The sequence below is a fragment of the Pristiophorus japonicus genome, chromosome 7, assembly GCF_044704955.1.
Source record: "Pristiophorus japonicus isolate sPriJap1 chromosome 7, sPriJap1.hap1, whole genome shotgun sequence".
NCBI lineage: Eukaryota > Metazoa > Chordata > Chondrichthyes > Pristiophoridae > Pristiophorus > Pristiophorus japonicus.
In genome coordinates this window covers 178,841,181-178,859,720 of record NC_091983.1, presented here as the reverse complement: position 1 = coordinate 178,859,720, position 18,540 = coordinate 178,841,181, and the positions used below count along the sequence as shown (strand labels likewise).

The 18,540-nt window shown below is 45.3% G+C and overlaps 1 protein-coding gene across 3 annotated transcripts in view; it reads left to right on the top strand.

Annotated features, from left to right (window-relative positions):
• Window positions 1-18,540, top strand: part of cyb5r4 (cytochrome b5 reductase 4) — a 166,359-nt gene that overhangs the window by 22,473 nt on the left and 125,346 nt on the right. For all 3 annotated transcript variants that reach the window (XM_070885597.1, XM_070885595.1, XM_070885596.1), the window contains exon 3: window positions 4,770-4,870. In XM_070885597.1, the coding sequence (XP_070741698.1) occupies window positions 4,770-4,870 (101 nt within the window). The remainder of the gene's footprint in view (window positions 1-4,769; window positions 4,871-18,540) is intronic.

The window sequence follows — 18,540 nt, the reverse complement described above, 5'->3', positions numbered from 1 at the left end:
ATGATTTCTTGGTGCTTTGTCAATATGTACCTGTATTCTTTGTTTTGAACACAAGAGGGCATTTACGGTCTGCATTATAATTTGCTGGTACTTTTTTTTTACTTCATTATTTACAATTGGTTTACAAGATGATGGCAGAAGAGTTCAAACAACATGTCCATGTTGTTACTGAGAGACAGACCACAGACAATATAGCAGTGTTATTTAGCAGTGAATATGTAGTTTTGTTAGAGCCTTCTTGCGGGGAAATGCCTCCAATCCGTAAATAAAATGCCCGTGTACCTGGTAGTCCAGGAGGTACGGAGATCCGCGGTCCTTGGCCTCTCCGGATACCCGCGGGAAGAGGCCCACGTATCTCAGGGATGCAAGCACCCCTGGGATGACGTGGACCAGCCCAACGAATGAAAGAAGGGAATTCCCATTCAGGCTTATGGGGATTCCGTGTGTACAGATTGCCCATAAGCATGAATGGGAATACCCCCCAAAATACGTATACACATCAAATAAATAAATAAAAATTAAATACTGAAAATTAATTAAAGTGCCATTTCATTAAATATTTAAAACAAAAAAATTGTGAAAACTAAATCTAAATATTTTAAAGGGGCTAAAAATAACCTTTCCTTATTACACAGGCTTTTAAATGTTTTAATGATTGAAAAAATATATATTTATAATGTTATTTCAACCTCTTACGCTGTTAAAAGTGTAAGAATATTACGGGCATTTGCCTCTTTCCCAGGGATTGACAGATCGTAAGTTCCGGGTTTTCGTGCATGCTTTTCGAGCGGTGAAACCTGGAACTTGTGCGGCCCTTACAGGCATGTGCGCACCTCGTACGCACCCGTAGGGGCCGCAAATTACGGGCCACTGTCTCAGTAACTTTTCAGTTGAACAACAAGGTCTCTGAAAAAGTGGGCAAAATAAATGGCTTGAAATATTTTTATGTGTGAGAAAAATGTTTGAAAGGAGAAAAATATTTTTAAATGAATTAGAAAGTGAGGCCCCAAGTTTCGCCATGATTTGCTCCTGATTTTTAGGAGCAACTGGTGTAGAACGGAGTATCTTCGAAATCGGAATTCTCGCCATTTAGTTTGCTCCAGTTCTAGTCAGTTAGAACAGTTTCACTTTGGAACAGAATTTTTTTTTCAAAAGGGGGCGTGTCCGGCCACTTATGCCTGTTTTCAAAGTTTCGTCAGTGAAAACTTACTCCAAACTAACTTAGAATGGAGTAAGTGAAGATTTTTGTATGCTCGAATAAACCTTGTCTACACTTTAGAAAATCAGGCATAGGGTTACAAATTAGGCGTAGGGAACGAGGTGGGGGGAAGGGAAGTCATTAAATTCTACAATCAATCCTTAGTTATACTTATACAAATATTATACAAATAAATCTAACCTGAATAAAAATTTATAAGAAAAGAAAAGATTAAATAAACCATGTTCCTACCTGTGTGAAATAGCATCAGCCTTTGAGCTGCTGTGCTTCAGGCAGGCCTTTCATGTTGGAGACAGGCAGAAGTGTGGCGTCAGTGTCTCGACGGCAGCGGCAGCAAGCTTCGAGCTGAGCTGCGGTGCTTGAGGCAGGCCTTCATTCTCTTCGTGGCTGGCCGCGAAGAAGCAACACCCGGACGGACTTGAGGCCATTCGGCCATGGGATAGCAGCGGCGTCAGTGGCTGGCCGGCAGCCAGCCGACGAATCAGCAGCGGACCGACGTGAGGCCATTCGGCCATGAGATAGCAGCGGCATCAGTGGCTGGCCGGCAGCTGAAGAATCAACACCTGACACACGCAGCTCTTTATGGTGCTTGAGGCCATTCGGCCACGCTTTAGGGGCGCGCCAGTGGCTCGACGGCAGCCGAAGATACAGCAGCAGCCTTCGAGCTGTGAGGGGGACTGAGGCCATTTGGACAGGGAGAGGCAGCCACATCGACAGTTTTATATTTAAATTTGCAGAATGGGTGCTGCATTGTCAACACCACGTATTATGCAATGGTGGACGTTGATCCATTGCAAAGTTGAATTGGCACTCTTATTTCTCCAAACACACAGTCCTTAATTTGCATGCATCATTGCAGCACCGGTTCTGCAAGTTTAGCAGTGAAAAGCTGAACTCACTGATTTCAGCAGGTGATTTATTCAGCACTGCTGCTAAAAGCACTCCCTCACACACAGAATTAAAAAAAAAAAATTAAATTACAAGCCTTTGCAGGGGTCCAAGAAACAAATCTTCACTTTTTCTGCAGTCCTTTTAAAAATGGCCGAGTGCCAATGTTTGTTTGAGACTGCGCATGTGCGCACGCTCCAACGCGCACGCGCAGGGTTGCCGGCACCACGAAGGCTAATTTAAATTGTACCCGCCCCCTGCTACTTAGAAAATCGGCGCGAGTGTTAGGCTCCGCCCCCTGCTGCGAAGAGCGCGCCGCGCCAAGCAGACAACAAGCTCCAAGGAGCTCGAGAATATCGGAGTTTTTTTTAAGCGCAGTTTTCGGCGCGAAAAACAGGCGCCCAGCTCGGAGGTGCGCCATTTTCGCCGCGGGACGAAACTTGGGGCCCATATGTGAGCAGGATCTGGCATGTTTGTCAAATCACTTCCGAAGAGTGGCAGCATTTATTGTCTAGTTTCAGATTTGCTTCTTAGAAGCCATCAATAGGAGAGAAAACTCACTGTACAGTGAAAACAAGTTGATGCACATGTTGCAGATTTGAGTAGCATGTTTTGTTCCAGTGGGTGATTTTGTTTGTCTGAAGTTGAAAAATACAATGTACTGTATGTAACATGTTGTTGATCATCACTGCTGGTTTCAGTAATAGTCGAGTTGAGTCCTGTTCATCATCGCCTGCAGTTTGGAACATTCTGTGCTGATTTCAAGCAACGCATACCTTACACATACAGAATAGCTTTGCTTCCTCTCTGCACCTTTCTTTGCAAAGTATTTTAGTTGAAGTTGGGTCAAATGTTGTCGATACATGTTTGTGAAAGCTGAAATAATTTTTTTAATGATTGATGACAGCCACTCGCAATGAGTGTCGATTTTTCTCTGATAATGCTCCTGTGGAGCGCGTTGGATGTTTTACTACGTTAATGGCGCTATATAAATGCAGGTTGAGTAAAGTCTTATTTTGATTTTTAATTTTAGGAAGTATTTTGAAATATAATTCTATAATATTGAAATATAATTCTATAATATTTTAAATATTTGTTTAGCATTTACCCTGCTGAACATCTATTTATGTGCCGAGTATAAATACATAGAGCAGCATTCAAAAATCACCAAGACATAGAAATGATGATCTGAAATGCACTGACTGAAAGAGTGGTGGAAGCAGATTCAGTATAACTTTTGAAGGAGAATTGGATATATAATTGAATAGGAAAAATTGGCAGAGCTATGGGGAAAGAGCAGGGAACTGGGACGAATTAGACAGCTCTTCCAAAGGCATGGTGGGCTGAATGGCCTCCTTCTGTATTGTATGATTCTATACCTTAACACTTGATGAAAAATAAAACCCTTTTGTTGATTTTTATGTAATAGAAGGGCGATGGCGAATGCATGATAAATTGCGAAAAATAAGTACGGTAAAAAGATTAAAGAATCAACTAAAAGAAAGAGGGGGTGAAGAAAGAAAGGCCTAATGGGGGCAAATTTGCCTCTTTCACTCCCTTTCTAAAAATACTGACAACCTTAAAAATGGATTCCAATGTTAAACTTCTATAATGTCTAGGCTCAAAAGTGATTTCCACACTTGGCCCTGTATCTGATAAATGTTATTGTAATATATAATAGCTGGAATCCTGCATATGTCTATAATCTGCTTACATCAGTAATTCATCGAATGTGGACGCCTAAAGAATTTGCTCATCAAGAATCTAATAAAACATGTTTTAAGAATTTTTATGGAATGATAGCTACAGTATTTTTGTATTCAGTTCTTCAAATAGCTCCCCATTCAACCTATTTCTCTGCAGTTGGGAAATACCATAAGACCAGAAATGTATTTTGTACTTCAACCCCCATTCTCCATGGGTCACTAAGGGGTGATGATTTCAAATGTTTTCTGACAGCTAGACATGTTTTGTTCCCATGCTTGAGATGAGAAGCTCTGCAATGTTAGATTGGTTCTTTTAAAAGGTTATTTGAATATCAAGTGTTCAAAATGTTGGACAGCTTTGACAAATAGTGGGTTTGCTTTCTTTGGAACAGAGGAAACTGAGGGGGGACCTTATTGAGGTGTATAAAATTATGTGGGGCCCAGATAGAGTGGCTAGGAAAGACCTATTTCCCTTAGCAGAGGGGTCAACAACCAGGGGGGCATAGTTTTAAAGTAATTGGCAGGAGGTTTAGAGGAGATATGAGGGGAAATTTCTTCACACAGAGGCTGGTGGGGGCCTGGAACTCACTGCCTAAAAGGGTGGTAGAGGCAGAAACCCTCAACATTTAAAAAGTACTTGGATGTGCACTTGAAGTGCCGTAACCTACAAGGCTACGGACCAAGAGCTGGAAAGTGGGATTAGGCTGGATAGCGCTTTGTCGGCCAGCGCGGACACGATGGACCAAAATGGCCTCCTGCCGTGCTGTAAATGTCTATGATTCTATGAAATCAGTATCTTGTAGAAAACCCACTTGCTTTCTTTGATCTGTTTGTAGACGAGCATCAGTTTGTGATAGCTTACTTGCAAATATTGCTTTGCAAGAAGCAATCACCAACAGAGTAATATGTGTCTCATGTACATAAGTCGTAACAGTTCACTATATTTGTCTTTGTAGGCATGGTTTACAATGTGACACCTTATTTGGAATATCACCCTGGAGGAGAGGAAGAACTTATGAGAGGTGCCGGAGCTGATGGGACGGAATTATTTGATCAGGTGACTTTGTCAACTAGAAGATTATTTCAGTCATTTCTCAGATTTTTGGACTAAAGTAGAACGTGAGTAATTTTTTTCTCACTCTTTAGAACCATTTGTTGAAATCAGAATTTGAAATCTCATCCTTCAAGGGAGCTTTTCCTACCTGGCGGGTGAGCAGTCAAAATCGCCCTGGCTTTTACCTGTCCGAAAGCCGCCATGATTGCAACATCAGCAATTTTGACCTGCTGTCCTGAGCAGGTAGCAAGGACATGTGCCCAGCGCCAACAGGATCCTTCTTTACATATGTATGTTGTGGCCCGATGACATCATTGAGACCCAACTGTAATTTTAACCTGGGCCTGAGCGAGGAATTCATCTGGCATTAAAATTAGAGCCTTGTATGAATCTGGTATAGTTAACCTGTCTGAGCCTTTTTCTTAAGTTTTGTCATTCTTCTAGTAATACAATTACAGTTGCTGAGCGAGCTTTTGACTTAGTGATAGCATTACAGTCTCTGATTAGAAGGTGCAGAGATCAGACCCTGCTCCAGGCAGTCCTGGCAAATGGAGCTCTAAGTTCCGGCTTTACATTTTGGGTTGGCATCCAGCATGATACACGCGCTCGGAGGGTTTGGGTAGCCCACCCATCATTGTATGAGTTGTGATAGGCCATACAACCCTCCTGTCGTGTAGGACTAACCACTATGGTAGTTGGTGTAAAGACGGTTATGGCAATGGAAGGAGCATTCACGTTGCAGCTTGTCAGACTGTTAATCAGCCTGCAAAACCTTCCACTGATTCAGGCTGTTCTCCAAAAGAAGAGTGTGCAGATACAAATACAACAAATTTTGCCCAATTTGAAATGTTTAAAACAATTTTTTCTCTCTCAATTTAACAGCAGTGTGACAAAATCAGTCTTTCTGTACTATATTTTTATGACTTTAGATATGGTAAATTTTGATTTAAAATATAACGTTTATTGTGTCTGTAGCAAAGATTACAGTACAAATAGGTAATTGCAGTCAATCAATGGAAATGGAAGATACCTGTCTCAAATGGGTACTCCGTGTCTTTGCTGCTCCCCAGAAAGTAATTACGTTATCCTTGATGGCGCGGACTGACTGTTTTGCAATGCAAATGTGTGTGTGAACAGACCAGGGGATAGTCAAATGCAGTTATTCTGATGGCTGAAACATTAATGACAGCAGCATCCTTGTAAATCTTATTTTTACCCTCTCCAGGGCCTCTATATCCTTTTTATGATATGACGTCCAGAAGTGTACACAGTACTCCAAGTGTAGCTTAACCAAGGTTTGATACAAGTTTAGCATAATTTTTCCACTTTTCAGTTCTATCCCTCCAGAAATAAACCCTAATGCTTGGTTTGCTTTTTTATGGCCTTAACAACCTGCATCACTACTTTAGTGATTTGTGCATCTGTACTCCCAGAACCCTTTGTTCCTCTACCCCATTTCTATTCCTATTTTTGAAGTAATATGTGACCTCCTTAGCAACATGTAATACCTCACATTTATCTGTGTTGAATTTCATTTGCCAATTATATGCCCAGTCTGCAAGTTTATTAATGTCTTGTAATTTGTTGCAGTCCTCCTCAGTATTGACACTCCCACCCTCACAATTTGGTGTCATGTGCAAATTTAGAAATAGTGCTTTTGATTCCAAAGTCTAAATCATTAATATAAATAGTTAACCAAAGTGGTCCCAGCACTGATCCTTGTGGGACCCCACTTTCCACCACCTGCCACACTGAATACCTACCCTTTACCCCTACTCTCTGCTTTCTGTCTTGAAGCCAGCTAGATCCCATTCTGCGACTTGTCCCCTGACTCTGCATTCTCTGACCTTATTCATTAATCTATAATGTGGCACCTTATTGAAGGCCTTTTGGAAAGCTAGATGAATGACATCTACTGTACTACCTTTGTCTACTCTCTCTGTAACCTCTTCAAATAATTCAAAGAGGTTGGTTAAGCAAGAATTTCCCTTTTGAAATCTATGCTGACTATTCATTATTACATTTTTGGTTTCTAGATGTTTTTCTATTTTCTCCGGATTCCATTATTTTTCTTAACATCAATGTTAAGGTGACTGGTCTATAGTTCTATCCCCCTTCTTAAATATAGGTATTACATTAGCTATCTGCCAGTCCTCTTTTTCTAATTAATTATTAAATATGTTTAATTAAACTCCCACGGGTATAGTCCAGGAATGGACGGTAACTCTAGAAAAGTTTGAGATTCAGCGCCAGGCACTACTGAATCACACTGCACGCAAAATTAAGTCTCGTTGCTCAAATAAAAGATTGGAGCGCTAAATCAAGCGCTACTGGCCTAGCTCAGTGGTGTTACACTCAAAGCTCTGAGCAATATCAGAGACCATCTAATCGAAAGTCATCATTGCCACAGGTTCTTTCCAGTTCTTAAGGGGGAGGTTCGTTGATGCTGCAGAACCTCATTCTCAGCATTTCTGGCCATGAAACTGTGTTAGCAAGCAGGAGCAGACCAAGTCCAAGGAGCCGGACGAATCATGCAGGTGTCTTGATGGCAGATCCACGCCCCAGGGAGAGAGCCCGCAGATTCTCCAACCAAGCATTGGAGGAGTTGGCGTACGCTGTGGAGAGATGGAGGGTGATGCTCTACCAGGCAAGTATCCCTCGCTGCAAATCTTCTGTGCCATGTGGAGGGAGGTTGTCCAGCATATCTCGGGCAGCACTGTGGTCCCCAGGACCCCCACACAATTCAGGAAAACATTTAATGACCTCACTCAGGTGGTCAGGGTGAGTCAATGCCTCAACAAATGCTACATACCACCATCTGAACCACAGTCTGCACACACTGCCCAAACCACCACACCCCCACCAGCAATCTCTACCTACCTACACTCACACCCACATCTCACACCTTGCACACAATGACAGCTAGTCAACTATGACAGGCACATTATCCAAACACATTGCTCCACAATCACACTCACACTTTCTTTTCTCTTGCAGGCCAAGGTGACTCACTGCAGGAGGGAGCAGGAGCGCATAGGCGTGGGACAAATTGACACACAAGCACAGTTTGCGCTGGAAAATAGAGTACTGCAGATTATTGGGTGCCAGTTGGTGGGCGCCGTGGCCACCGGTGATGTTGATCCCCCTTGGGTACAACAACGGTATGTTCATCCCTACTCCTTCTCACATCCCACTTCCTCTTCACCCCACAAGCCTCTTGCACCTTCCAGCTAATCATGCTGTATGCATGCATTTCTCCCTTCCCCCCCCTTCCCTCACCTTAAACCGACTCTTGTGCCTTTATGCTTTCAGATAATGAGCAAGCACCTGAGCAGCCTATCCCTGAGGGCACCGTTGAGAGCGAGGCAGGAGAAGAGGGGGAGGAAGAACGCACCGCATCACTGCACGTCTCACCCACAGGCACCAGCTCAGATACTGGCACTAAGAATTCTTTAGAGATTAATATTGGAGTGGAATCTGCAAATGGTAATGCACCGAGAACGAGCGGGCTGCAGCAAGGCCAAGGGGAAAGGGTAGCACGAGGGCCAGCTCCCCAGAGAGCAAGTTCACCCTTGAGTTCAGCTGCACAGAACTCAGATGAGAACCTTGATGGGGAGGCCGTTAGAAGAAGGGTGATGAGCATGCACACCGAGATCATAGGTGCAATGGCAAGGGTGCCCGAGAGCTTCTTGGCAATGGTAAGGAGCTTCTCGGCAGTGGAGGAGTCCACCTCTATCATTGCACAAAGCTCTGCGCATACCCATGGAACCCATCATTTCCAGTTTGGAAAGGATGATAGACTTCCAGAGATCGTGGTGACCCAGACCTGACGCCGCATGTGATGGCCGATCTGGCAGCTTCCATTGCAGTACAGGCGATAATGCAGTCTGTGCTTGGTGCCGATCACTCTCAGATTGCTCTCATACAGTCTTGGCTTGATGCCATGCAAGCTCTGACTGCTGCCATTGTGACTGGGTCTACCACTGTCAACTGGAGCTTTCACAATGTCGCAGCAGGCCAGCAAACTGTGCTGCAACAGATTGCTAGGGATGCTGAGGCGCTGCCTTGCGGGGGTGGCAGTAGGTCAGTAGAGCAGGAAGCTGCTGTTCTCTCAGGGTGACAGCATTCCTGCTTCCACTGCTGGCACTCCGCCATTGCCCTTGTCGCTGCCTGTCACCCAGCCAGCCCAGCTTCCGCGCCCATGCTAAGGTGGTGCAGTCTACAGCTGGGCCTTCCAGGCCCAGAGCTGGTCGAGGGTGTCCAGCAAAGCCATTTAGAATCTCCCGCATGGACGCAAAACAGCCTTCCACTACCTGTGCTGCAACCACGGAGCAAACACTTTGTAGGAGCAGTCAAGTAGGCAAAGGCACAGCAACGAGAGGCACTAAGGGATTGCACAAGCGTGAATAGTTAATATTGTTGTTGTAAATATGTGTCAACTGATTATTGATAAATTTATTCAGTTTGGATAATTTTGTGGTGTGTCTCATTTCAGCTTTGCGCTGTGAAATGGCCTGCGACAGGGATGGAATGATGGGGATGTGGTGAGCAATGGGAATCAAGGGTTTAATTTATTGGACCTGCAGTCTGATGAGGCAGTCAGGGTCTGCCTTTCCAGAAGGCTGATTGAATGACTGCCACCTCCCTTGCTCCTGTTCCTCCTGATCCTCCTCCTCATCCTCCTCTCCCACTTCCTTCTCCTGAGGTGGTCCCGCAATCCCTGGTGGCAAGGGCTGGGTCCTCATGATGGCTAAATTGTGAAGCATGCAGCAGACCACGATGAAATGGGACACTTGCTCTGCCAAGTACTGGAGGGCTCCTCCCGAGCGGTCAAGGCAGCGGAACCTTTGCTTAAGCACCCCGATGGTCTGCTCAGTGATGTTCCTGGTGAGAGCATGGCTCTCATTATATGAGTGCTGGCCAGGAATGTTGGGATTGCGGAGGGAAGTCATGAGCCATGTGGAGAGCGGATACCCCTTGTCTCCGACCAGCCAGCCGCGAGCTTGATGTGATGGCTGGATGAGTGCTGGCATGCCCATCTGGTGCAGGATGAAGGCATTGTGGCTGATGCCAGGATAGCGGGCATTCACATTGAGTATTCACTATCTGTGGTCACACAGCAACTGCACAATAAGTGAGTGGTAGCTTTGTGGTTACGGAAGATTTCAGGATTGTTATGCAGTGCCTGCAAAGCCACATGGGTGCAATCTGTGGCACCCTGCACCATGGGGAAGCCTGCTATCCTGGCAAAGGCACATGCATGTTCATTCTGCTTCTCTCTGGTGATGGGGAAGGAAATGTAGTTCATTTTCCGACTATGGAGAGCTTCTGTGACCTCCCTGATGCAGTGATGGATGACGAACAGCGAGATGTTAGCTGTATCTCCTGTTGCAGACTGGAAGGATCCATTGGCGAAGAAATTGAAGGCAATGGTAACCTTGACTGCCACTAAGGGAGTAGTGGTCGCCTTGATCTGAGGCTCAAGGCCAGTTGCAGGAGGTGGCAAGAGTTCTGTGACCACCTCCTAAATGAAGCAGAGCCTTCTGATACACTAATACAAAAGCAAAATACTCTGGATGCTGGAATCTGAAAAAAAACAGAAAATGCTAGAAATCTCAGCGGGCCAGACAGCATCTGTGGAGAGAAAAACAGAGATAACGTTTTGGGTTGACGACATTTAAGGAGATATTTCATAACTCTCGACAAAAATATATTCCAGTGAGAAGGAAAGATTTTAAGAGAAGGGATAACCGTCCGTGGCTAACTAAGGAAGTAAAGGATGGTATCAAACTGAAAACAGTGGCATACAAAGTGGCCAAGTGGGAGGTTAGAGGATTGGAATTTTAAAAACACCTAGCAAAGGATGACTAAAAAAATAATGAGAGGGAAGATAGATTATGAGAGTAAACTAGCACGAAATATAAAAACAGATAGTAAGAGCTTCTACAGGTATATAAAAAGGAAGGGAGTAGCTAAAGGAAACCCTTAGAGGATGAGACTGGGGAATTAATAATGGGGCACAGGCAGAGACTTTGAACAAATATTTTGTAACAGTCTTCACGGTAGAAGACAGTAAAAACATCCCAATTATGGATAATCTAGGGGCTATAGGGAGGTAGGAACTTAAAACAATCACTATCACTAAAAAAGTAGTACTTGGTAAAATAATGGGTCTAAAGGTGGACAAGTTCTCTGGACCTGATGGCTTACACCCTAGGATTTTAAAATAAGTGGCTGCAGAGATAGTGGATGCATTGGTTATAATCTACCAAAATTCCCTGGATTCTGGGGAGGTCTCAGCGGATTAGAAAATCGCAAATGTAAAGTCCCTATTTTTTTTTTAAAAAGAGGCAGACAGAAAGCAGGAAACTATAAACCAGTTAGCCTAACATCTGTCGTTGGGAAAATATTGGAAATCATTATTAAGGAAGCAGTAGCCGGATATTTGGAAAAGCATAATACAGTCAAGCAGAGTAAGCATGGTTTTATGAAAGGGATATCATGTTTGACAAATTTGCTGGAGTTCTTTTGAGGATGTAACGAGCAGAGTGGATAAGGGGGAACCAGTGGATGTGGTGTATTTGAATTTCCAGAAGGCAGTCGATAAGGTGCCACGTAAAAGGTTACTGCACAAGCTAAAAGTTCACGGGGTTGGGGGTAATATTAGTGAGCTTGTATTGCAGATTGGCTAACTAACAGAAAACAGAGTCGGGATAAATGGGTCATTTTCCGGTTGGCAAACGGTAACTAGTGTGGTGCCACAGGGATTGGTGCTGGGGCCTCAACTATTTACAGTTTATATTAATAACTTGGATGAAGGGACCGAGTGTAATGTAGCCAAGTTTGCTGATGATACAAAGATGGGTGGGAAAGCAAGTTGTGAGAAGGACACACAAAATCTGCAAAGGGATATAGACAGGCTAAGTGGGTGGGCAAACATTTGGCAGATGGAGTAAAATGTGGAAAAGTGTGAAGTTATCCACTTGGCAGGAAAAATAAAAAAGCAAATTATTATTTAAATGGAGTTAAATTACAAAAGGCTGCAGTACAGAGGGACCTGGGGGTCCTTGTGCATGAAACACAAAAAGTTAGTATGCAGGTACAGCAAGTAATCAGGAAGGCAAATGGAATGTTGACCTTTATTGCAAAGGGGATGGAGTATAAAAGCAGAGAATTCCTGCTCCAACTGTACAGGGTACTGCGTGCAGTTTTGGTCTCCTTATTTAAGGAAGGATATACTTGCATTGGAGGCAGTTCAGAGAAGGTTCACTCGGTTGATTCCTGAGAAGAAGAGGTTAACTTATGAGGAAAGGTTGAGCAGGTTGGGCCTATACTCAGTGGCGTTTAAAAGAAATGAGAGGTGATCTTATTGAAACATAAGATACTGAGGGGGCTCGACAAGGTAGATGCAGAGAGGATGTTTCCCCTCGAGGAGGAATCTAGAATTAAGGGCCATAGTTTCAGAATAAGCGGTCGCCATTTAAAACTGAGATGAGGAGGAATTTCTTCTCTGAGGGTTGTAAACCTGTGGAATTCTCTGCCCCAGAGAGCTGTGGAGGCTGGGTCACTGAACATATTTAAGGTGGAGATTAACAGATTTTTGAACGATAAGGGAGTGAAGGATTATGGGGAGCGGGTAGGGAAGTGGAGCTGATCCCAAGACCAGATCAACCATGATCTTATTGAATGGCGGAATGAACTCGAGGGGCCAAATGGCCTACTCCTGCTCCTATTTTTTATGTTCTTCTGATACACTGCTCCTCGCTTAATTGAAGGTGGGAGAAGTGCTATCGGAATACCCTTAAAGGGTAAGGCCTCCTGTTGAGAGCCCTTGGACCTCCTCCCTCTTGTAAGATTTGGATCACAGGTCACACACACATTACCCAAAGGGGTCTTAGGAGTTATACGCCACTTTTTTAAGGAGCGGTAGTTCAAATATAGTCAAATACAACACATAATCAGGATAGACATACAACCGTAGCAAGAAGCTGGTGTCAGTCCTGATCGGACAGACGACTGGAGTGCGCTAACAGCTCTCCTCTCCACCGTTTGTGCTAAAGGCTCTTTAGATATCTCTTTTATTCTCTTTTTGGGGTGGCTACCTGGGATAGATTATGAACAGGGATATCTAACCTGTAGGGGCTGTTCCTGAACCAAGTTGCCCAATGGTTTGTCGAGTTCTTTGTCTCAACTTTCAGATTTACACCCTCCCCTGTTGCTTTGCTTATCTCTTGTTTGGACCTCTGGTTACCTTCGCTGGGACAGTTTATCACTTGTGAAAGTCTACTCATGCGTTATAGAAACATAGAAAATAGACGCAGGAGTAGGTCATTCGGCCCTTCGAGCCTGCATCATCATTCAATAAGATCATGGCTGATCATTCCCTCGGTATCCCTTTCCTGCTTTCTCTCCATACCCCTTGATCTCTTTAACCGTAAGGGCCATATCAACTCCCTCTTGAATATATCCAATGAACTGCCATCAACAACTCTCTGTGGTTGGGAATTCCACAGGTTAACAACTCTCTGTGTGAAGAAGTTTCTCCTCATCTCAGTCCTAAATGGCCTACACCTTATCCTAAGATTGTGTCCCCTAGTTCTGGACTTCCCCAACATCGGGAACATTATTCCTGCATCTAACCCCCTGTCCAGTCCTGTCAGAATCTTATAGGTTTCTATGAGATCACCTCTCATCCTTCTAAACTCCAGTGTATAAAGGCCCAGATGATCCAGTCTTTCCTTATACCCTTGTAAATGAGCTCTCTGTGAAAGTATTTATCTGAAATGATTAGAATTGTTCTGTGCCATCAGTGCATCCTGGCTGCCTGAGCTCGGCAAACCCATTCCTTTTTATAAAACCACTTTCTTTCACAATTTCTTCCAATTCATCATTTCTTACACTCTAGCCACATGTTCCAATCTTTCTCGCTGCCTGCGCTCCCTCCGCTGTAGATCCTGGAGGGTGAGGTCGACTGCGAGTACAGCCCCCATTAAAGTAACCAAGTGTAGAATGTTGATATGTTGTGAGAATAAAAATGGCACTAATTTTTAGTAGCCACAACACTCTGGAGACTAAACAACCTTTAAATGACTGAATTCAACTGTTCCACAATATCAAACTTACAAGGAAGCAGTGAAACAGCACTAACCTGACAGCTGCGACTCATTACTCATCATCTCTTTAAGTAGCGCCTCTGGAATCGGCATCCGCCTGTTTGACCCCTCCTCTCCCTGTCGCTGTTTGGCGGGGTGCTAAAGCAGGGGGTGACAATGTAGGCACGCTATGGGGGGCCTAATTTGGCGTGGGTCGCTGGATTCACCTCGCTAGGAGGTGCTAAGGTACTGAATTTCCCCCCCACCCGCTCCCCAGGTTTTAGATATAATGCCTTTTATGACCTCAGGACATCCCAAAGTATCTCATAGCCAATTAAATACTTTTAAATTATGGTCAACTGTTGTTAGTTCCTTAATCTGATGACTGTTGGATGGACCACCGCCTAATCCGATCCATCATTGACATCAACATAGCTCCAAAGCGAAGGGGGCAGCAGAAGCAGTGTCACAAAAAAGTCAATGCCGGGCACTTAAGGACCCAGCTAAGAGAGTTCTCTACAGTCAGCGCCTCACAGCTAACCTGGCGTGCCTTGATGACCCCCAAGGCTCAATGTCCACAGCGCTTGGTCTGCCCTCCAGGTCTCCATAACCAGTGCCTGCAAAGACACGCTCGGTCACTCAACCAGGAAACACCAGGACTGGTTTGATGAGAATGATCCGGAGATTCAAGAACTAATAGATTGCAAGCGCAGGGCATTTCTGAGCCTTAAACAACAACCCAACTCTGGAGCAGCAAAGCAGCATTACAGATGTCTCCAGGCTTAAGGTCCAACAAAAAACCCGGGACCTAAAGTACAGGTGGTGGATGGAGAAAGCACAGGAGATACAGCAGCTGGCCGACAGCTATGATGTGCGAGGATTCTTCACAGCAGTCAAGGCCACATACGGACCAAACTCCCAAGGCCCCACCCCACTCCTGGCCAAGAACAGGGAAAACACTCATCAAGGACACCAAGGCAGTCAGGGCCGGCTGGAAGGAACACTTAGAAGATCTCCACAATCGAGACTCCGCCTTTGACTCGAGTGTTTTCGACTCCATTCCGCAGTATGCTATCTCAGTGAGACCCCAAAACTGCACGAGGTAGATAAAGCCATAAGACAGCTAAAAAACAACAAGGCTACGGGAGCGGATGGAATCGCTGCTGAGGCGCTGAAGTATGGCGGAGAGGCACCACTGGCATGAATACACGACTTCATCTCTCTCATCCGGAGGGAGGAGAGCATGCCAGGAGATCTTAGAGATGCAGTGAGCGTGACCATCTTTAAAAAAGGGGAGAAGTCCGACTGCGGCAACTACAGAGATTCCTCTCTGCTATCAACCACTGGGAAAGTCGTCGCTCGAGTCCTCCTCAACCGTCTTCTCCCCTTGGCCGAGGAGCTCCTCCCGGAGTCGCACTGCGGATTTCGTCCCCTCCGGGGCACAACGGACATGATTTTTGCAGCGCAACAGCTACAGGAAAAATGCAGGGAACTGTGCCAGACCTTATACATGGCCTTCTTCGACCTTACAAAGGCCTTTGACACTGTCAACCGCGAGGGTCTATGGAGCTTCCTCCTCCGTTTCGGATGCCCCCGAAAGTACGTCACCATCCTCCACCTGCTCCACGACGACATGCAGGCCATGATCCTTACCATTGGATCCATCACAGACCCAATTCACGTTCGGACCGTGGTCAAACAGGGCTGCATCATCGCCCCAACCCACTTCTCGATCTTCCTCGCTGCCATGCTTCACCTTACAGTTGACAAGCTCCCCACTGGAGTGGAACTAAACTACAGAACCAGTGGGAAGCTGTTCAACCTTTGCCGTCTCCAGGCCAGGTCCAAGACCACACCAACCTCTGTCGTCGAACTACAGTACGCGGACGATGCCTGCGTTTGTGCACACACAGAGGCTGAACTCCAGGACATAGTCGACGTATTTACCAAGGCTGAAAGCATGGGCTTTACGCTAAACATCAGTAAGACAAAGGTCCTCCACCAGCCTGTCCTCGCCGCACAGCACTGTCCCCCAGACATCAAGATCCACGGCGTGGCCCTGGACAACGTGGACCACTTTCCTTATCTTGGGAGCCTCCTAACAACAAGAGCAGGCATTGACATTGAGATCCAACACCGCCTCCAGTGCACCAGTGCAGCCTTCGGCCGCCTGCGGAAAAGAGTGTTTGAAGACCAGGCCCTCAAAACTATCACCAAGCTCATGGTCTACAGGGCCGTAGTAATACCCGCCCTCCTGTATGGCTCAGAGACGTGGACCATGTACAGTAGACACCTCATGTCATAGAAACATAGAAAATAGGTGCAGGAGTAGGCCATTCGACCCTTCTAGCCTGCACCGCCATTCAATGAGTTCATGGCTGAACATTCAACTTCAGTACCCCATTCCTGCTTTCTCACCATACCCCTTGATCCCCCTAGTAGTAAGGACCTCATCTAACTCCTTTTTGAATATATTTAGTGAATTGACCTCAACAACTTTCTGTGGTAGAGAATTCCACAGGTTCACCACTCTCTGGGTGAAGAAGTTCCTCCGCATCTCGGTCCTAAATGGCTTACCCCTTATCCTTAGACTGTGACCTCTGGTTCTGGACTTCCCCAACATTGGGAACATTCTTCCTGCATCTAACCTGTCTAACCCCGTCAGAATTTTAAATGTTTCTATGAGGTCCCCTCTCATTCTTCTGAACTCCAATGTCACTGGAGAAATACCACCAGCGATGTCTCCGCAAGATCTTACAAATCCCCTGGGAGGACAGACGCACAAACATTAGCATCCTCGACCAGGCCAACATCCCCAGCATTGAAGCACTGACCACACTTGATCAGCTCCGCTGGGCAGGCCACATAGTTCGCATGCCAGACACGAGACTCCCAAAGCAAGCGCTCTACTCTGAACTCGTCCACGGCAAACGAGCCAAAGGTGGGCAGAGAAAACTTTACAAGGACACCCTCAAAGCCTCCCTGATAAAGTGCGACAACCCCACTGACACCTGGGAGTCCCTGGCCATAGACTGCCCTAAATAAAGGAAGTGCATCCAGGAGGGCGCTGAGCTCCTCGAGTATCGTTGCTGAGAGCATGCAGAAATCAAGCGCAGGCAGCGGAAGGAGTGTGCGGCAAACCAGGCTCCCTGCCCACCCTTTCCCCCAATGACTATCTGTCCCACCTGTGACAGCGACTGTGGTTCTCGTATTGGACTGTACAGCCACCTAAGAACTCATGCTAAGAGTGGAAGCAAGTCTTCCTCGATTCCGAGGGACTGCCTATGATGATAATGAATTATCAAAAAGATTTGTGGAGGTAACCGGAAAGCAAATACGTCTTCGATAAATCCCTTTAACAATAGGGACTTGTGATTGTGTCAAACATTTAAATCTTTACAATGGGATCTCACACTTTTTACTCAACAAACTGCTACTAATGAACTTAAAACAATACCTTCGACAATTACAATTTCTCCTGTGAGAAAGCTGCTTAAATCCTAGCTGTGAAGTGGTTCCTGGGAAAGGAAGCAGTGATTGGTTCTTTCTGACCGAGTTCAGGTTAAAAGTTAAGTTTGCCTTTCATCTTCGTGTAGTGTGCTGTAGCAATGTTGGTTCATTTTTTATTATGGATCTTATAGAATCATAGAACAGTTACAGCACAAAAGGAAGCCATTCAGCCCGTAGAGCCTGTGCCGGCTCTCTGCAAGAGCACTTCAGCTAGTCCCACTCTCCTGTCCTTTTCCCGTAGCCCTGCAAATTATACATTACAATTGCGCTGTGAATTACTCGGATACTGTTTCAGGTTACCAGGGCTAGGAATTGCACCCTTCACTATGGACACTATGGTTAAAATGGGCCACAACAGTCCAGGGCTTTCTAATCCACCTGCAGCATCTCTACATAAGAACATAAGAATCAGGAGCAGGAGTAAGCCATTCAGCCCTTCGAGCCTGCTCTGCCATTCAATAAGATCATGGCTGATCTTCTACCTCAACTTCACCTTCCCGCACTATCCTCATATCTCTTGATTCCCTTAGTATCCAAAATTCTATTGATTTCTGTCCTGAATATACTCAACAACTGAGCATTCACAGCCCTCTAGGGTAGATAATGCCAAAGATTCAGAATCCTCTGAGTGAAGAAATTTCTCCTCATCTCAATCCTAAATGGCTGACCCCTTATTCTGAGACTGTGACCCCTAGTTCTCGACTCCCCAGCCAGGGGAAACATCCTCCCAGCATCTGCCCTGTCAAGCCCCTTAAGAATTTTATACGTTTCAATGAGATCGCCTCTCATTCGTCTAAATCCCAGGAAATATAGATCGGGTCTACACTATTGTGTTCCTAACACAGATGAGACTGCACACAGGGAGGTTAAAGTAACAGTGACCTCAGTCTTTATTAAGACACTCCAGAATGCTCACAGTTTGCCACTTATTTGCGTTGGATTTGTATACTCGTCGCCAGTTATTGTGTTCCTAACACAGATGAGACTGCACACAGGGAGGTTAAAGTAACAGTGACCTCAGTCTTTATTAAGACACTCCAGAGTGAGGAACAGGCCTTAGGGGCCGGCTTA